Source organism: Delphinapterus leucas, chromosome 12 (genome assembly GCF_059928025.1).
Source record: "Delphinapterus leucas isolate spDelLeu-1000000601 "Yukka" chromosome 12, BTC_Dleu_Yukka2, whole genome shotgun sequence".
Taxonomy (NCBI): Eukaryota; Metazoa; Chordata; class Mammalia; order Artiodactyla; family Monodontidae; genus Delphinapterus; species Delphinapterus leucas.
The window spans coordinates 62,293,416-62,315,300 of NC_143140.1; the positions used below are offsets into that span (position 1 = coordinate 62,293,416).

At 37.4% G+C, this 21,885-nt stretch overlaps 1 protein-coding gene across 5 annotated transcripts in view; it reads right to left on the reverse strand.

Annotated features, from left to right (window-relative positions):
* The window catches only part of THEMIS (thymocyte selection associated), a 173,031-nt gene that overhangs the window by 12,156 nt on the left and 138,990 nt on the right, over positions 1-21,885 (reverse strand). For 3 of the 5 annotated variants that reach the window (XR_016395200.1, XM_022556242.2, XM_022556273.2), the window contains one exon: positions 13,987-14,155. The exons of 1 other annotated variant lie outside the window; for it this stretch is intronic. Coding sequence is in view for 3 of the 4 variants with exons in the window: in XM_022556242.2 (XP_022411950.2) it covers positions 13,987-14,155 (169 nt within the window). In the remaining variant the exon portion in view is untranslated. The remainder of the gene's footprint in view (positions 1-13,986; positions 14,156-21,885) is intronic. One more of the 5 variants, XM_022556261.2, reaches the window with a different exon arrangement.

Consider the following 21,885-nt stretch of genomic DNA (forward strand, 5'->3'; position numbering starts at 1 on the left):
CTCTGGGGGGAAGACTATACCACTTAGAGAAAATAGCCTGTGTTGGTGTTGAAGATGGAGCACCCCTAGCGTTTCTGAGGAACAGTGGGAAGCCAATGTAGCTAGAATAGAGAGAAAAGAGAAGTAGAGAGACCACTGGAGGACTTTGAAGAAAAGAGTTACATGACATGACTAAGGTTTTACCACATTCACTCTGGCTGTCATGTTGAGAATGGACAATATTGAGGCAAGGGCAGAAGAAGATTGACTGGTTAGGAAGCCAATAACAAGAATCCAGATGAAAAATGATGATGGCTTGGACTAGGTTGATAGCAGTGAACAAGGTAAAAAATAGACAAATTCTAGATACTGTTTGAGGATAAAGCCAATAGGGTTTGCTGATGGAGTGGGTGTGATGAAGAGAAGGGGAGAAGAAGAGACAGGTTGTTCACAATTCTTCTACTGCATTACCTTTCAAAGTGTCGTCAAAGATCCCTGTATCACAATCACCCAAAAAACACGTTGAAAGCAATTCCTAGTTCCTTTCTCAGAACTTCTGAATCAGATTCTCTAGAGCAGAGGTTAGCAAACTTGTCCTCTAGAGGGCCAGACAGTAAAAATTTTAGACTTTGCATATGGTCTCTGTCAAAACTACTCAGTTCTGCTGATACAGCACACAAGCGGCCACAGGCAATGTGTAAATGAATAAGCATAGCTGTGGTCCAATCAAACTTTATATAAACATTGAAATTTGAATTTCAAATAATTTTCATGTGTCAGGAAATATTCTTTTCTTTTTCAACTTTAAAAAAAAACACAAATATTTTTAGCTTGGGGGCAGTACAATAACAGGCAATGGGACAGATTTGACCCACCACCAGAGGTTGCCAACCCCACTCTAGAGAGCACATCCCAAGAATATGTATTTTTAACATACGCATTAAGTGAATTTTTATGCGCAAGAACTTAGAGACTCACTGAGATAAATTTTGAAAGTCATCAGTTCCTTTTTGCTTTGCTTAATTCATTGATCAAAATAAAGATGGGTCTCAAGAATGAAGTAAGAACCAGAATTGACTGAAATAATGGATTAAAAAAAAGATTGTCACTTGCCAATAAGAAAAAAGTTTAGAAAAAAAAAGGAAAGGAAATTTAAAATGATAACATTGAAGTTATTAATAAGGAAAATTAGGAAATTGGGGAGAGGCTCAAGAACTTATTATTTATAGGAAAACTCTACAGTTTCAAAAAATGCGTTTACCATTAAAAAGGATCAATCAATGATTTGCACGTGACTCCATAAATGTGAAAGGCAGAGGTCACCATATCGATCCAATCCCTTGTTCTACCCAAGTTAAGATACTGTCACTGGTCTTAAGAAAAATATTATTTTGCCATGTGAAAGAATAGTACCTATCGTAATTTGCACTCCATGCACAGAGCTCCTGTCTCCTGTAGGAGCCCTGTATCAGGTCTCAGTTGTTATGGGTTTACACCATGACATCTCTTTTTCTGTTTTATCATCTAATGCTTCAATTGCTTTTCTTTCTAGTATTGCACACAAATCATAAAATCACATGGGAGAAATAAGAAAAAAGATATTTACTTAAACAGACTTGTTAATCATAATCATACTACTGAAATAATGATCATTCTGGGCTTAAAACAATTGATTTTGTTTCTTCATTTGGTATCTCTCAACTTTATCTCTACTTTGCTGCCACAATCTTTGCTGACGATCTTCTTTGTCTCAAGATTTAACTCACCAAAGTTTTATTTCTGAGACTGAATCAAACAGAAATTGACAATTTTTATTTTAGAGAATGCTTTTGAAGTTTTTAAAGAACTTATTGGTGAAAAAAGTAATTTCATAAGTATCTAGCGAGCATTATGAAAAAAATGAGTAGTAATGAGAAGAGAAAGGAAATGAAGAGTAAGACTTCAACTAGGCTATCTCAGTAAGGTGTCTTGGTCTCATATGCCTAACTCCTAAAGCTGAAAGATATATTTCTTCAAATTTCTAATAGATTCCTTTATAAACTAATATGAGACATGGTTAATATTATGCCACAGCAATCAATATGCAGTAGGTGCTAAATGAAGGCTATAATAATAATAAGAATAATTTTCTAGTGTCTACACTGTGCCAGTCTCATTATAGAATTTCATGTGAGGCAGGTATTTTTATCTTTATTTTACAGATAAAGAAACAAAATCCCAAAGAAATTCAACATTCTTTGACTTAGAGTTTGGTCTTGGGTCTGTCTGGTGGCAAAGCCTGCACATTTCCTCTATACCCCACCATCTCGCCGAATGTTTCCCTAGGGGATAATGTTCCTGTCCAGCCACAGACTGAGGAAAGAACGAAGTGGAAAGAAAAGAAAAGAAAAAGGTTGCATTGCCTGGAGAGTTGTTTTTCCCTTTCAATGTGGTATATTGTTTTGCTTTATAATTAACATTCTGCTGATGAGATCTCCCATTGGTGAAGGCTGACGAGTCAGATTTTCCAAGAAAAGCAAGCACTGCAGGAAATAAATTAATCTCTAGGGAAGATGAGGGTCAAGGCTGTCAGTACTTACACAACTGCCTAATAGGAAATGATATTTCAGAATTGTTCAAAGAATGAAATGACTGCGGTTCTTCTTCCAGCATATTCTTAAACATTTAAGCCTTCCAAAAGGAGGGAAATAGGTTGCTATAAAATGAAGAACAATCTTATAACGTTTTACTTTAGGCTGTCAGTATTTCTAAACCGAAAACAGTATTCCCTGGAAATGTAAGGGAAATTCTACTGGTGTCATCATTTTGTTTACATTATGAAAAATCTGCATTGATGTTAAGTAGAAGAACAAAAGATATACCAGATTTTAGGATTACCAGTTTGAAAGTATCCAATATCTTAAACAATGATTTATTTAGTCCTTAGGAGTAAAAGTAATTATTGTGCTTAGAATTATACATTATCTAGAATAACAGTGAATTATTGAAGTCCACATTTTTTTAAATTGAGAAACAAGGATACATTTTATTATTTCTAAAGTACCAAACTTTTTTTTTTTTTTTTGCGGTACGCGGGCCTCTCACTGTTGTGGTCTCTCCCGTTGCGGAGCACAGGCTCTGGACGCGCAGGCTCAGCGGCCATGGCTCACGGGCCCAGCTGCTCCGCGGCATGTGGGATCTTCCCAGACTGGGGCACAAACCCGTGTCCCCTGCATCAGCAGGCAGACTCTCAACCACTGCGCCACCAGGGAAGCCCTAAAGTACCAAACTCTTGATAACAGATATTCAGTCATTCAGTCAAGGTCTTTAAAATAGAACATTGTCTAATTCTCAAAATAGTTTTAATAGAGAAGTGCCTTATGCTTTGTTTCCCATCATAAAGGAAAATCTGAGGTTTAAACATTAAGGTTGAGAGTGCCCTTGTCCCTGTGGTGAGCCACAGCCACCCCCTGACTCTGCAGGAGATCCTCCAACACAAGCAGAAAGAGCAATGATCTGATTCAGCTGAGAATCACCAGCAAAAATAGAAGCATTTAGCAGGAGAAGCTATTAAACACTGCCCTAGAGAAGGCACTAGTTAAACTAGCGTTTAAAAGAAGCCTGGGAGAAACCTTCAAGATGGCGGAGGAGTAAGACATGGAGATCACCTTCCTGCCCACAAACACATCAGAAATACATCTACATGTGGAACAACTCCTACAGAACATGTACTGAACGCTGGCAGAAGACCTCAGACTTCCCAAAAGATATATATATTTTTTCCTTTTTCTCTTTTTGTGTGTATGTGTATGATTCTTTGTGTGATTTTGTCTGTATAGCTTTGCTTTTACCATTTGTCCTAGGGTTCTGTCTGTCCTTTTTTTTTTTCAGTACAGTTTTTAGTGCTTGTTATAATTGGTGGATTTGTTTCTGGTTTGGTGGCTCTCTTCTTTCTTTCCTTTTTTAAAAATTACATTTAATTTTTTTATTTTTAATAATTTTTTATTTTAATAACTTTATTTTATTTATTTTCTTTCTTTCTTTCTTTTTTTCTCACTTTTCTTCTGAGCTGTGTGGCTAACAGGGTCTTGATGCTCTGGCCAGGTGTCAGGCCTGTGCCTCTGAGGTGGGAGAGCTGAATTCAGGACACTGGTCCACCAGAGACCTCCCAGATCCACGTAATACCAAACAGCAAAAGCTCTCCCACAGATCTCCAGCTCAGCACTAAGCCCCAGCTCCACTCAACGACCAGCAAGCTACACTGCTGGACACCCTATGCCAAAAAACTAGCAAGACAGGAGCACAACCCCGCGCATTAGCAGAGAGGCTGCCTAAAATCATAAAAAGGTCACAGACATCCCAAAACACACCACCGGATGTGGTCCTGCCCACCAGAAAGACAAGATCCAGCCTCATCCATCAGAACACAGGCACTAGTCCCCTCCATCAGGAAGCCTACACAACCCACTGAAACAACCTTAGCCACTGGAGGCAGACACCAAAAACAACGGGAACTATGAACCTGCACCTGCAAAAAGGAGACCCCAAACACAGTAAGTTAAACAAAATGAGAAGACAGAGAAACACACAGCAGATGAAGGAACAAGGGAAAAACCCACCAGACCAAACAAATGAAGACGAAATAGGCAGTCTACCTGAAAAATAATTCATAGTAATGATAGTAAAGATGATGCAAAATCTTGGAAATAGAATGGAGAAAATACAAGAAATGTTTAACAAGGACCTACAAGAACTAAAGAGCAAACAAACAATGATGAACAACACAATAAATGAACTTAAAAATTCTCTAGAAGGAATCAATAGCAGAATAACTGAGGCAGAAAATGGATAAGTGACCTGGAAGATAAAATAGTGGAAATAACTACTACAGAGCAGAGTAAAGAAAAAAGAATGAAAAGAACTGAGAACAGTCTTAGAGACCTCTGGGACAACATTAAAGGAACCAACATTCGAATTATAGGGGTCTCAGAAAAAGAAGAGAAAAAGAAAGGGACTGAGAAAATATTTGAAGAGATTATTTCCTATATTCCTGCCCTAATATAGGAAAGGAAATAGTCAATAAAGTCCAGGAAGGGCAGAGAGTCCCATACAGGATAAATCCAAGGGGAAACATGCCAAGACACATATTAATCAAACTATCAAAAATTAGATACAAAGAAAAAATATTAAAAGCAGCAAGGGAAAAACAACAAATAACATACCAGGGAATCCCCATAAGGTTAACAGCTGATCTTTCAGCAGAAACTCTGCAAGTCAGAAGAGAGGGGCAGAACATATTTAAACTGATGAAAGGGAAAAACCTACAACCAATATAACTCTACCCAGGAAGGATCTCATGCAGATTCAACAGAGAAATTAAAACCTTTACGGAAAAGCAAAAGTTAAAAGAATTAAGCACCACCAAACCAGCTTTACAACAAATGCTAAAGGAACTTCTCTGGGCAGGAAACGCAACAGAAGGAAACGACCTACAATAACAAACCCAAAACAAGAAAATGGTAATAGGAACATACATATCAATAATTACCTTAAATGTAAATGGATTAAATGCTCCAACCAAAAGACATAGACTGGCTGAATGGATACAAAAACAAGAGCTGAATATATGCTGTCTACAAGAGACCCAGTTCAGACCTAGGGACACATACAGACTGAAAGTGAGGGGATGGAAAAAGATATTCCATGCAAATGGAAATCAAAAGAAAGCTGGAGTAGCAATTCTCATATCAGACAAAATAGAGTATAAAATAAAGACTATTACAAGGGACAAAGAAGGACACTGCATAATGATCAAGGGATCAATCCAAGAAGAAGATATAACAATTATAAATATTTATGCACCCAACATAGGAGCACCTCAACACATAAGGCAACGGCTAAGAGCCATAAAAGGGGAAATCAACAGTAACAGAATCATAGTAGGGGACTTTAACACCCAATTTCACCAATGGACAAATCATCCAAAATGAAAATAAATAAGGAAACACAAGCTTTAAATGATACATTAAACAAGATGGACTTAATTGATATTTATAGGACATTCCATCCAAAAACAACAGAATACACTCTCTTTTCAAGTGCTCATGGAATATTCTCCAGGATAGATGATATCTTGGGTCACAAATCAAGCCTTGGTAAATTTAAGAATATTGAAATCGTATCAAGTATCTTTTCTGACCACAACACTATGAGACTAGATATCAATTACAGGAAAAAATCTGTAAAAAATACAAACACATGGAGGCTAAATAATACATTACTAAATAACCAAGAGATCACTGAAGAAATCAAAGAGGAAATCAAAAAATACCTAGACACAAATGACAACAAAAACACAATGACCCGAAACCTATGGGAGGCAGCAAAAGCAGTTTTAAGAGGGAAGTTTATAGCACTACAATCGTACCTCAAGAAACAAGAAATTTCTCAAATAAACACCCTAATCTTACACCTAAAACAATCAGAGAAAGAAGGGCAACAACAACAAAAATAAACCCCAAAGTGAGCAGAAGGAAAGAAATCATAAAAATCAGATGAGAAATAGATGAAAAAAATGATGGAAACAATAGCAAAGATCAATAAAACTAAAAGCTGGTTCTTTGAGAAGATAAACAAAATTGATAAACCATTAGCCAGACTCATCAAGAAAAAAAGGGAGAAGACTCAGATCAATAGAATCAGAAATGAAAAAGGAAAAGTAACAACTAACACTGCAGAAATACAAAGGATCATGAGAGATTACTACAAGCAATGATATGCCAATAAAATGGACAAACTGGAAGAAATGGACACATTCTTAGAAATGCACAACCTGCCAAGACTGAATCAGGAAGAAATAGAAAATATGAACAGACCAATCACAAGCACTGAAATTGAAACTGTGATTAAAAATCTTCCAACAAACAAAAGCCCAGGACCAGATGGCTTCACAGGCGAATTCTATCAAACATTTAGAGAAGAACTAACACTGATTCTTCTCAAACTCTTCCAAAATATAGCAGAGGGAGGGACACTCCCAAACTCATTCTACGAGGCCACCATCACCCTGATACCAAAACCAGACAAAGATGTCACAAAAAAAGAAAACTACAGGCCAATATCACTAATGAACATTGATGCAAAAATCCTCAACAAAATACTAGCAAACAGAATCCAACAGCACATTAAAAGGATCATACAACATGATCAAGTGGGGTTTATCCCAGGATGCAAGGATTCTTCAATATACGCAAACCAATCAATGTGATACACCATATTAACTAACTGAAGAATAAAAACCACAAGATCATCTCAATAGAGGCAGAAAAAGCTTTCAACAAAATTCAACAGTCATTTATGATAAAAAATCCTCCAGAAAGTAGGCATAGAGGGAACTTACCTCAACATAATAAAGGCCATAGATGACAAACCCACAGCCAGCATCGTTCTCAATGGTGAAAAACTGAAACCATTTCCTCTAAGATCAGGAACAAGACAAGGTTGCCCACCCTCACCACTCTTATTCAACATAGTTTTGGAAGTTTTAGCCACAGAAATTAGAGAAGAAAAAGAAATAAAAGGAATCCAAATCAGAAAAGTAGAAGTAAAGCTGCCACTGTTTGCAGATGACATGATACTATACATAGAGAATCCTAAAGACACTACCAGAAAACTACTAGAGCTAATCAATGAATTTGGTAAAGTAGCAGGATACATAATTAATGCACAGAAATCTCTTGCATTCCTATATACTAATGATGAAAAATCTGAAAGAGAAATAAAGGAAACACTCTCATTTACCATTGCAACAAAAAGAATAAAATACCTTTTGTCTACCTAAGGAGACAAAAGACCTGTATGCAGAAAACTGTAAGACACTGATGAAAGAAATTAAAGACCATACAGACAGATGGAGAGATATACCATGTTCTTGGATTGGAAGAATCAACACTGTGAAAATGACTATACTACCCAAAGCAATCTACAGATTCAATGCAATCCCTAGCAAACTACCAATGGCATTTTTCACAGATCTAGAACAAAAAATTTCACAATTTGTATGGAAACACAAAAGACCACGAATAGCCAAAGCAATCTTGAGAAAGAAAAATGGAGCTGGAGGAATCAGGCTCCCAGACTTCAGACTATACTACAAAGCTATGGTAATCAAGACAGTATGGTACTGGCACAAAAACGAAATATATATCAATGAAAGGATATATAGGATAGGATAGAAAGGATAGGATAGAAAGGATAGAAAGCCCAGAGATAAACCCATGCACATATGGTTACCTTATGTTTGATAAAGGAAGCAAGAATATACAATGGAGAAAAGACAGCCTCTTCCATAAGTGGTGCTGGGGAAACTGGACAGCTACATGTAAAAGTATGAAATTAGAACACTCCCTAACACCATACACAAAAATAAACTCAAAATGGATTAAAGACCTAAATGTAAGACTAGACACTATAAAACTCTTAGAGGAAAACACAGGCAGAACACTCTTTGACATAAATCACAGCAAGATCCTTTGTGACCCACCTCCTAGAGAAAGGGAAATAAAAACAAAAATAAACAAATGGGACCTAATGAAACTTAAAAGCTTTTGCACAGCAAAGGAAAATATAAATGAGACGAAAAGACAACCCTCAAAACAGGAGAAAATATTTGCAAATGAAGCAACTGACAAAAGATTAATCTCCAAAGTATACACGCAGCTCATGCAGCTCAATATCAGAAAAATAAACAACCCAATCCAAAAATGGGCAGAAGACCTAAATAGACATTTCTCCAAAGAAGGTATAGAGATTGCCAACAAACACATGAAAGGATGCTCAACATCACTAATCATCAGAGAAATGCAAATCAAAACTACAATGAGGTATCACCTCACACCAGTCGGAATGGCCATCATCAAAAAATCTACAAACAATAAACACTGAAGAGGGTGTGGAGAAAAGGGAACACTCTTGCACTGTTGGTGGGAATGTAAATTGATACAGCCACTATGGAGAACATTATGGAGGTTCCTCAATAAACTAAAAATAGAACTACCATATGACCCAGCAATCCCACTACTGGGCATATACTCTGAGAAAACATAATTCAAAAGGAGTCATGTACCACAATGTTCCTTGCAGCTCTATTTACCATAGCCAGGACATGGAAGCAACCTAAGTGTCCATCGACAGATGAATGGATGAAGAAGATGTGACACATATATACAATGGAATATTACTCAGCCATAAAAAGAAATGAAATTGAGTTATATGTAGTGAGGTGGATGGACCTAGAGTCTGTCATACAGAATGAAGTAAGTCAGAAAGAGAAAAACAAATACCGTATGCTAACACATATATATGGAATCTAAAAGAAAAAAAAGAAAAAAATGTTTCTGAAGAACCTAGGGGAAGGACAGGAATAAAGATGCAGATGTACAGAATGGACTTGAGGACACAGGGAGGGGAAAGGGGAAGCTGGGATGAAGTGAGAGATTGGTATGGACTTACATATACTACCAAATGTAAAATAGCTAGTGGGAAGCAGCTGCATAGCACAGGGAGATCAACTCGGTGCTTTGTGACCACCTAGAGAAGTGGGATAGGGAGGGTAGGAGGGAGATGCAAGAGGGTGGAGATATGGGATATATGTATATGTGTAGCTGATTCACTTTGTTATAAAGCAGAAACTAACACACCATTGTAAAGCAATTATACTCCAATAAAGATGTTAAAAAATAAAAATAAGATTGAATTAAAGCTCAGTATGAAGACTTCTTTACCTTCCTATAAATGCATTCTTTCTTTCTAGCTTCCATCTTGACCTCGGTGAAGAGCTTTTCCATGGAGCTTGTTTCCTGTTACCTGTTTAATTTACCATAATAAGAATGTCCCTAAATGTCGTGAATCATTTCTATGTGGGTCTTACTTACAGGTGAACAACAGCGCCGTGACTCTATGATATCAGAATAGGCCATGTAATCACATGCTTTCAGAATTGACAGGGCACAAAAATTTCCTGGGGTACCTCTTATTTTGATGAGGGAAATATAACTCAGAAAAATAAAATGGCCTGTGAAAGACTGCACATCTAGGATGTACAGAGCTGGGACTAGACCTTATGGTACCTGCTTTTGTTTTCTGGCCCAGGGGTCTTCTCACTACTTGACAAGTCTAATTAATGGAGGATGAGTCTAAAGATGTAAGAATAATTAGAATATAGTAGAAGCTTCAAAAGCAAGGAAATTCCATTAGAGAATGTTGATCAGGAGAATATAAAATTTACTAAGTAGAGAACATTTATGTAGAGTAAAACCAAATAGGTAAATTTTAAATGATTATCCTTTCGGGGCTTCCCTGGTGGCGCAGTGGTTGAGAGTCCGCCTGCCAATGCAGGGGCCATGGGTTTGTGCCCCGGTCCAGGAAGATCCCACATGCCGCGGAGTGGCTGGGCCCGTGAGCCATGGCCGCTGAGCCTGTGTGTCCGGAGCCTGTGCTCCGCAACGGGAGAGGCCACAACAGTGAGAGGCCTACGTACCGCAAAAAAAAAAAAAAAAAAAAAAAAAAAAAAAGATTATCCTTTCTGGCAAAGATCGCAGTTTCTAGATACACACATAAAGAGGAAAAAAGAAAACGGCCTTCTATTTAGCCAGTCAGATCACCAGAAGCAATCTCTGCAATTAATGTGTGACCTACATAATAATCAGATCCTTCTCACAACTAAATGATAATCCTCTGATACCAAATGACTTTGGCTAAAGGAAGTCACCTTGCCCACAGTCATGCCCCCTTCTCAAAGGCAGCTGCTTCCAATGATCGACTGAAGCAGGGGCTATAAAAACCTGGTCCCCTCGCCTTAATACAAGACAACTCTGAAGAGCCACGCCAGCTCCAGAGCTCCCTGTGTGATCAGCTGAGGTCTTTCTTGTGACTCTATTATGATTTCACTTCTCCCTCTGTTCAGACCTGCTTTCGTTCCTCTGCCTTATGTGTTGTTCCTGAGAGTACTTCTCAATAAACTTTCCACTTGCAAGTTCATCCTGGGAACTGGACATAAAACAAACAGCTTAAAACAAACATTTGCACTTAACACATGTCATCTACCAACAATAGCACTGCCACTGATTAAACAGGGAAGCTCTGTGCTCTTCCTGAGCTACTGCAGCTGAGTTAAGGAGGGGAAGGGGTCCATTAGGGAGGCTCAGGGCTTCCATGCCTCTGCACAATTGTATTGTTTCTTAGACTCAGAGGACTCAGTGACTCATCTCCAAAAGATTTCTAATCACTTCCCATATCCATAGAATTCATAGAGGAAATTCCCAAGAGGATACAGGTTCTCAAAGGAAAAAAGTACAGACAGAAACTCAGAGACTGCAAGAGCCACATCAGGTGGTCACAGCCAGCACTTTGCAAAATATACTGTCAGGAAGCAAATTTTTCCTTGGCCATCAACTCATAAATATGCAGAAGTTAATTAGCATAGCTATGATTCAACTGGAGTTTATTATGTACTATACTAACTTTAACCTATTTTATCTAATGTAGTTGTCAAAATAGCCTATGGTGTAGCGCTATTACTAACCCAAGTTTACAAATAAAGAGATAGAGACATGGTACACAGCTGGCGAGTAGGGGAGCCAAGGTTTAAACCCAGCAGTCTTAAGTTCAGACTCCAAAAGTTAACCACTTAATCATCCTACTTTTAAAGAACTGTTCGTTTAGTAATTTATGGACAAAACAACGTGCAGACTTAATAACAATGTTCCCCAAATAAGACATGGGCCTTGTTGAGTAAGCAGAGTGAATCAGGGACCCAGAGAGGAAGGTCACCCATGAGATCTGGTGAAGCATTTTCACCAGCTTCTTAACTGAAGAGGAGCTGGGAATGACAGCACCAATCCGGAGGTAGAGTTTCCTGTGCTCCTGGCTTCAACAGAGCAAACTCTCATTAGATAACATGTGTTCAGCCATTTACAGCGAATCTTCTAGTTGTCTACGGAGGATTTCAAAATGAAGACTTCCCTTTAGTATAATTATTAGATACACATCTGAGATGGTTCCACTTCATCTAACTGAAAGAATAAGGTCTGGGTGTCTAGAAGGAGCAAAACTGGAGATGCAGCTCCCCTGTCTTAATACGTTTTTTTTGTTTTGTTTTGCTTTGTTTTCTCTGTGATACGCCACAGAGCCTCTAAAACTGCCATTTTCATCCAAAGAGAATTTAGGAAATGACTGACTTATGTCTCAAATTTTAAAAGAGGAGAAAGCTCAGAAAGAGTATGATTTGCTTATCCTGAACTCCAAGGTGGTTAATGAATATTCACAGATGAGCTATCCATTCCAAGTACAGTAAATGTTAAGTACAGATCAAAAGAGGTTTTTTTAATGAAGAAAATATATAATATTTCACAAGAAAAAAATGAATTTTGAAGAATTATATTTCTGCTTTACTTTTGTATTTTTATGTATGGAATTGTCATTCAATTATAACTCATAATGAAGATAGACTCTATAATTTATTGTAATTTCAAATGGGAAAGCAAGTGAAAATATTGCCCAGATCCACATACTAGGTAATTTTTAAATAAATGCATGTTGAAATTAATGTAAGAAAGGAGATTTCACTTTACTCTCTTGAGTAAAGTTAGTAAGTCTTACTACTAACCATCACTACTAAGTGATGGTTAGTAGAACCATCACTTTAATTTCAGGTCCTCTTTTTTTCTTAAACCATCACTAATAGGCAATAGGTTCAAAGCAGTTTCTGCCCTGGTCTGTAACATACTCTGCACTATTCATTCAGAGCGCAAACTTGGGGCTGTCACATAGCATCCCAGGAAGATGCACACACAGGGGAAGATCAGATAATAAGTTTTCCTATGATTGAAACAAAAACTTTGATCTCAGCAATTGTATTATCTGGTACCTTTTAGGATCCATAATCTTAAGGAAAAAATAGTTTCCAATGAATTAATAACAGCCTGAGACTCAACACAGTGCAGTAATCTTCACTGCAGTAGTTGTTTCTTTTATAGTCACACTTGGTTAGTATTTGAAATTTGGAGGAATTGCAATATGCATGGTTTTCAAAGCCCTTTACAGAATTTCATTTTTATCATTCAGAAAGAGTCAATGAAAAGGCAATAAGAAAAGCTCTATGGGATATTTTTATAGGAGTGTCAGAAGCCAGTAAGTTAACTACATGAAAGAACCCAAATTGTACAGAGTTTCAGCAGAAACACTTTAGAGACTTTATATGTAGTATTTTGACTTTTACATGCCCTGGGAGGAAAAAAGAGTGCTGGCTACAAAATCAAATAAGGAGGGGAAAAGAACAAATCATATGCTTAAGAATAATTACAGTTTCAACTTATCTACAAATGAAATGTGAAGTTTTAAAGATAAAGTATAATGAAATTGAGCTTCTTTGGTGTGTTTAAAATATTGCCAAGAAAGAAAATTCTCATTTCCCGTGCTAACTCATCCAAGATTTCCACAATATGGAAGTTAGTCTGGGTAGCTTAATTGAATGATATCAACTTCTCCACAAGTCCATTTTCTTTTGTTTTGCTTTTAGTAGAGATGAAAAATATCAGATCGCCATCTCTATAAACTAAACTATTATAATTCAAGTCTGCATTAGGTCACTCATCTGACACTTTTAAAATTAAAAGCATCTCAATTATTTTGACATCTTCTCAAGCCATTAAACCTTCTTGTTAATTTTAGCAAACATTTAAACATATTACTGTCATGATAATAAAAGCAACATTAAAATAGAACACTTCCTTGGCCATGAAAACCATAAATGAGAAGAAAAACCTAATAACAGCAAACAATGAACAGACCTATCATCAATATGAGTGCTTAATACTATGCTTCACTTAAAACTAAATTTCAGTGAGATTCGCAGGTCAGGTCCATCACTTTGACTACGTCATATATTCCAAATAAAATGGCAGTAAGAAGCTGTACATTGCGCATCTGTTATAAAGGCAGTTAAAGCCAATATCATGTGGCTTAACGGACCTGTGGTTGCACTGGTGCCTGCTACTGCAGTTTTCCCAGTCTTTCTCTTCTCTTTCTCCAGATCAGCCAAATCATTTTGACAACCAACTGGTACTTTGGAATCCAGGCCAGCTTGACTTGAGTGCAGCTTCTTGGATCTGTCTACATGGAGACTCTGAAATGACATAGGCTGGGTGATTGATTTCACAAGTAAATTATCAGTCCAAACTAAATGTTTCCCAGAGGTAGGACAAGGATAAACATTTATCATATGGCAAGTTATTTCTGTATATCTGAAACAGAACATTCTATATGTCAGAGTGAGTTACAGATTATATCTTCATCAACCTATTTTGGTAATCTAGGTGTTGAATTTTTTAGGCAATCTAAGTGACTAAAATAAGAAGTCATCTCAGACACAGAATATCATCTTCAGAGACCATTTGTGTATATTACTTTCTTCTTGTGGAGCTTATAAAATATTTTTATTTACAACTTTTTCACTCAGTTTTTATTCTGATAGTTTAGTAATCCAGCATTTCATTACATATTACATAATTATTTATTATATAATGAAGAGGATTCATTTTGTATTATCTGTACCTTTTATATTATAAAACTAATCATAATATTTACTTTAAAATAACCCACATTTTTACCAGCGTTATACAAATTTGATAAAGCTCCTCTAGTCAATTTTAGAATGATAATTCATCCTAACAATGAATTATTAAGGCAAAACATCAATGGACTCTAAAACACATCTCACATATAAGAAATGTCATCGTGTTTGATGTAGTACTGACATATTGTATTCTTCAAAAGAATCATCAGATAGGAACAAACACGAAAGACCTAAAAAGGAAACTGAACTTTCAGCACATTGCTTCATAGCGAAATTCAGAATAGAAGTTTTTCAGTTTGAATCTGATTACAAAATATTCAGATTCAAAAAAAAAAAAAATTCAGATTCATAGAGTCAAAAGTAGCCAGTGAATTTTGGCCATCCACACTAGCCATTTTGGTTCACTAAAGGATAGCATAATGAACAACTTTCCTTAAGTTTCTCTTACAGACTGTGTACAGCATTAAATTCATTAAATATTCATTAAAAGCTTGAATCAAAGGCTTTTAAAGCTTGGAAAGAGCCAATAAGGAAATTAGGGTCCAGAATGATTAAACAATTTACCCAAATTAATAGAATGAACAGTGCCACCCACGCCTCAGGGATATGTCTCCCAACCCTTAGCCCAGTGCTCTTCCCATCATTCTGTGATCCATTTGTTCATTTATTCATTCAATGTGGTGGACCAGTTGCACCCATGGCCCCAATTCTTCACTTCTCTCTGTATACATGTCCTTTCTGTGTAATCTTGCAGTACCCTCCTACTGTGACTTTTGACTTGTCCATGTGATTTTTTCTGGACCAACGGAATATTGACACATGTGACACAGAGAGTTGAAAGATGCTTGCACAATTGGTTTTGCTCATTCTTGTCCTTCCCCTGTGCCATGAGAACATGCCTAGACTAGTCTTCTGGAGGTCGAGCAGGACAGAAAACAGAATCATGTTACCCTAGTCATCCAAGCTAAGACAACCAACAGCCAGAAGAGACTCAGATATTTGGGCAAACCCAACCCAGATCAGCTAAAACTAATTCAGGTCAGCTGAACCCCAGAGCCTCATGAAAAATGTGTTTTTTACTGGGTGCCACTAAGTTTTTCTGGTGAGTATGCAGCATTGCGTGGCAATAGATAACTGGCACATCCAACAACCATTTATATATAGTATCCCAGATACTAGGAGTATTGTGAGAATATAAACATAAATATAACTTAGTCTCTAAATTGTTCAACTACAATTTCTTAAACTGTTTAAGCAGAGAATTAAGAGTGTGGTAAGTCATTTGTAGATAATTCTCAAATTCCTTCTTAAATGACAAAAGATGGAATCCTGACGGTACTACCAGGGACAACTCAAAAGATCAGAGTTTGAATGTTGATATTAACTAGAACTAACCCACTACGCTTGTTTACATTTGACTCATCCACAGCCCACAGAAAGCTAAGTCCATCACTTGATATGAATTTTTAAATTTATTGTCAAGCATGTACTATCACATAGCTTTGAAAAAAAATACTTTTCCTGATTTTGAATTAGATACTTTGGAAAAAGTATTATTATTTCAAGTTATTAGATGAGTATTAAATCATAGTTTCTCAATACTGAGCAATAAACTAGATTAAAGAAGGAATGTAGCTTCCTGCTTTTTCATACCAAATTCAATTGATGATATTAAGTGAGGAATTGAATGATATTAAGTCAGGAATTGAAATGTTAGAAAAAGTTCATGCAAATTATGTAATTTATAGTATATCCCAGACTTCAGAGAAGAAACGCAGAATTTAAATAAAATTGTTAAACCTGAAAGCTTAACATGAAAGGTTGAGGAGAGAAAATGAACTCTTGGTCAGAATGGATCAAGTATTGCAAAGGCCTGGTGTTTCTTGGTACAAACCTCTGGCAGGTTGGACATTTTATTTATTTATTTTTTCTCTCCTTTTTTTTTTTTTTTCCTTTTTAACATGTTTATTGGAGTATAATTGCTTTACAATGGTGTGTTAGTTTCTGCTTTATAACAAAGTGAATCAGCTATACATATACATATATCCCCATATCTCCTCCCTCTTGTGTCTCCCTCCCACTCTCCCTATCCCACCCCTCTAGGTGGACACAAAGGACCGAACTGATCTCCCTGTGCTATGTGGCTGCTTCCCACTAGCTATCTATTTTACATTTGGTAGTGTATATATGTCCATGCCACTCTCTCACTTCAGCTTACCCTTCCCCCTCCCCGTGTCCTCATCTCCATTCTCTACGCCTGTGTCTTTATTCCTGTCCTGCCCCTAGGTTCTTCAGAACCATTTTTGGTTTTAGATTCCATATATATGTGTTAGCATACAGTATTTGTTTTTCTCCTTCTGACTTGCTTCACTCTGTATGACAGACTCTAGGTCCATCCACCTCACTACAAATAACTCAATTTCATTTCTTTTTATGGCTGAGTAATATTCCATTGTATATATGTGCCACATCTTCTTTATCCATTCGTCTGTCAATGGACACTTAGGTTGCTTCCATGAGGTTGGACATTTTATAATATTAGCATTTAATGCTAATATTAGCCTATTAGCATTTCAACAATTAAAAATCCCACTTTGCTAGAGGTAGTCCCCACATTTTGGTCTCCTCTAGTGAAGCTCTGTCAGGCTTTCCAGGCTCTTCTTTGCTTTAGTTATTACAGCCAAGCTCCTGTTCCCAGGCCCTAGTGAGGCAGTCATCTCTTAAGCTACTAACCCTGACATGTTCTCTAATCCTTGTTTCCTTAGCCCTTCCCTCCAGGTCCCTGAGTCTTCAAACCATCTCCAGGTATTGATTTTCTGCTACAATAAAATTCCCATAATGCTCCATTTTTTACTGCCAATTGCTCTCCACTGAGCACCAGTTCCCTGCCCCACCCCACCTCCCACTCTGCCCCCATCTCTCTCTCCCTCTCTTCTCTCCTATCTCTCAGATTCTTCCACTGTGCCTTTGGAAATTTCACTGCATACTTAACTTTCTTTCAGAACATTTCCTCTACCTTCCAACCTTGACTAAAATTCCACTCTCCACTGAGGACAGCACTTCTGTTGCAAATGAAGATGGCTGCTTATTCCTCAACACCCTAGATACCCTCAGGCTGATGATACTCTGGCACCTAGTGCTGTCCATTGCATCCTTAACTCCTTTCAAAAAATCCCTGCTGCTTTGACATTCTTGCCATCTAGCTATGCACTATCTCCTTTATTGCTGGTATCATTTACCTACTAATCTCTAGTCACAATTCATCCTTCATAAAAAGACTGGATTATTGTTTTCTCTTCTAGCCCCATGATCCTGAATGATGTTCACATCTACACAAACATTCCATTCAACACCTTGACTGGATCTCCTTATTACAAATGAACTTTTCATTTCTCTACCTTAGCCTTTCACGCCCAGAGTCAAGTCTGAAACCTGACATAACCTGAACATTTTCCACTTTCAAAATCACTAAATGTCCTCCTCTCTCACCTAATCTCCTGTCCTCAAGTAGAGTGTCTCTCTCTCTACTACAGCGAATGCTCTCACTTCCTAGAGTGCTTTCACCAAGACTATACTTGGATCTCATTGGGACCTCAGATCCACTAGTGTTCTAGAATCTTTTCCTATTTTTCTCTACATAGCATCCATCCTAGTTCTAAAACTTAAGTCTGGTCTGTAATCTGTCAGACTTTACCTTTTTCCCATCAGCAGTATATGCTGTGTCTAGTCACCTCCTTATGCTTGGCTTCTGACCAATCATTCTTAGTCTTTTTTGCTGGTTCAACCTCCTTTACCTAAACATTGACTGTAGAAGTTTCTCAAGGTTTTGTTACTGACCCAGCTTTCTTTTTACCACCCCTAGGTAATCCCAACAATCACGTGGCTTAATTTACCATCTACTGTGTATGTTTATGATTCCAGGGGTGGGTGGGGAGAGATTTATGAAATGGGATGAGGCAGGGGTTTGTATGCCATGACAAGCACTCTGGACTCCAATTCTAATGTCCTTTAGCTCTACAATCCCACCCCTCTCCCCTCCTGTCTTGTGGCTCAGCTATTTCATTTGCCTAGAACATTGTTCACTAACTCTTTTTCCTTAATTTTACTAAGTCCGGGGCTCCTACAAGTTTCTCCTCAGCAATTTTCACAAATGCAATTAAATAATACCTGGTTTAATGTTTAGTGTCTATCTTCTGATTAAAATAGAAATCCACTGAAAATAAAGACTATGTCTTTCCTATTCACCATTCTTAGTCCCTATTTCAGCATTTAAATATAGTAAATATTAAATAGCTATACATTAAATGAATGAAGAAATGCATGAATAATATACAGACTTAATTTTTATGACTTTTAAAGAAAAAGAGGCCAGCTTATCAATGACCAATACATAGTCACATGTTCACATGTTAGGAGTGATAGCCACTCACTCCTAACAGTAAAACTTATTATATAGTCGAAAGGCACACACATTTTTAACTTCTTTTATCCATTAAAAAAACACATCACAAATCCCATGCTTTTAAATGAACTCATTGCTGCAATCATTGCAAACACTATGGTTATGTAACATCCCATATATATGTCTGATTGAAGTTAGACTGGTTACTATCTATGGAAATTATAAATCAAATAATGGTGATGCCAGGGAAAGTGAGAACTTAAGAACAGAGTGTGTATACACATATTCCTGAGGCATGAGATTGTGGCCTGATAATAATAGAAGCAATAAAACCCTCTGTCAGGCACTGCTGCAGTGATGTCAAGCTTTCAACCTGAAGATCAAGTCCATAGAAAAATGAGAAAAATAAGATGTGTGCAAAGAATAGAGAGGAACACAGATAAATTTGAACTGGCAGGCCTCGGACCTTTGTGACCACTCTATAGTACTTGAAAAATAGATCCTGTTCATTTTGTGTAATTTCCATTTAACTTGTCATTAGAAATGAGTCATTAACATCCTGTCTGCTAATATAAAATGACTATTAAATTATTTTTCATGTTATTCTTGGCTTGGAGTTTGAGTACGGCTTTTAGTGTTCCTGCTGAAAGCAATGATCCAATTACAAGGTACTGGATATTTTCCTCATGTACAAAGAAAGGAACAAATAAACACTGCCCCAAAAAAGTCAACCTAGATGTCTATGAAAAACATTGAAAGACTTTTTCAAATCTATCTTTCATCTCATACCTCAGGCCATGTTGCTGGGTAAAAATTACCCTTTTCCAAACAATTTATTGAGATTCCCAGTTCATGATTACATTCACTTTGTGTCTTTTCTCCCCAAGGGCAAATAAGGTTTGCTTTTCAAACTTAGAAAGCCATATAGGGACTGTCTTGGCCCAGGGACTAAACATCATCCTCATTTAAAACGACATGAAGTATCCCAGATAATGTACTTTACTTTTTACTTTGCAAAAAGTCAATCACTCTCCTAACAGACTAAAAAAAGTGACCTCTTTCTCTGCTTATATAAACAACTGCTCCTTTCCACTGCCTGTACTTTTTCATTTCAGAGTAGTGAACTCAAGGGATAGCTGAGAAGAAATTTCAAATGATATTCAGGAAAAAATTTCTCATGAACTTTCTTCCTCAGAATTAAATTCTACTTAAGACAAAAACAATAGTAACAATAATTCAGAGCCTATACATTAAAATAAAGGATCAAAATCCAACCACAAGAAATACAGGTTTGCTGTGCACAATCAAATTATCATTCCGGGAGAACATGTAATCCTCTATATAGTCTTTCTAATGTGTGTGTGTGTGTGTGTGTGTGTGCACGCATGTGTGTGTTTGCATGTGTTTTCTGTTTTGTTTGTTATATGGTTGAATCACCATAAATAATTTAGAAGGTTATCAAGTGGTTTAGAAAAAGTAATAAATTCTCATTGTGCACTATACAGATTCAATTAAATGGAGGCAAATGTTTGGGTTTTTTTCCTGAGGAAAATATTTAAACAAGCAAGACTATAAACTGAAAAATAATCTAAAATTCATCAATCCATATAAATAGTCCTCTCTTTCAGACAATAATCTGAGGCTTCACACAATTATCCATGTATACAAATTAACTGCCCTTTCTGCAAAGAAAACATTCTTCATACCAATTGAAAGAGACTGCTTTTGAGCTTCCTCCGCCCAATTCCAAAGACAAGCCACCTTGGACACCGTTCCTGTCCCTTCCAGCCTTAGGTTGTTTGCGGGCAGTGGGTGGGAGGGCATGGGGGTTGCCCAGGCCTGTAGTAGGCAGGCCTCATTTCTTCAGCCCATCAGAAGACCATCTCCACCTTTCCCATTCCCAGAGCTTCAGGCTGTGGCCTTCCTGGGTGAGACCCTTTGCTGGCATCACTTACGCTCCTCAGCCAGGGCTCTTCCCCCCTCAACCATGCACACCTTCTTCTTCCGTTGGGATCACACTGGCCGGGCTCTGAGCTGGCGACTGACTGGGGGCCTCAGCAACAGTCCCAGGTGCATGCATGTGGCTTGACACTTAGATGCTCTTGCACCTAATTGTGATTACCAGGTGGGACCAAGCCCCCTTTTCCCAGCCTGCTGCATGTATCATCAGAAGCTCAGACATTTAAAAGAGTTGGGGTTTTCTATTTGCCTTGCCCTTTCCTTTGGGTCAGAGAAGAGACAATTGGCCCATGGAAAAGAAAGATGCCTGTATCTGCTTCCCTGATAAGAGATGAGAACCTTCCATCTCTGCCCTTCAAGGACCTCCTCTTCCTGCTAGACTTGCTGGGACAAGATCCAAAGAAGACTGTCCCTTTTGGAACTGTGATTAGAGATCTTATCACCCATCATACATCATACATCACAGATTATACGATGTTTTCTGGGAAAGAAGCCCTTCATTTACTATTAAGCCTACTTTAAACCTTTAAGCCTACTTTCAAAGACCTGTTTCCAGAACATATTATGTACTAAAGGAAGATATTATAACTACTCACATATTTCAGTTGCACTGTTCTCTCTTTGCTGAAAACTGGCAACTAGACAATTTGACATCTAGAAGTCCCACCATCCTGATGTGACGTTGATTTGGCCGCTGCCTTGGGAAAAATCAAATCCTAGCTTCAAATGCAAGAAGAACTCAATATAATCACACACCTTGATTGAAAGAAATTTAAGAATTTTCCTCCAGACTCTCAGGGCAGAGAACCTCTTTACACTGTTCTGTCAAGCTCAATTCAATCTACTTCTTGCCACTCTAATATTCTATGAATTTAGCCAAAGATGAAATGGACACTTGAGGTAAATGCTTAACCAACATATCTTTATTTTAAAA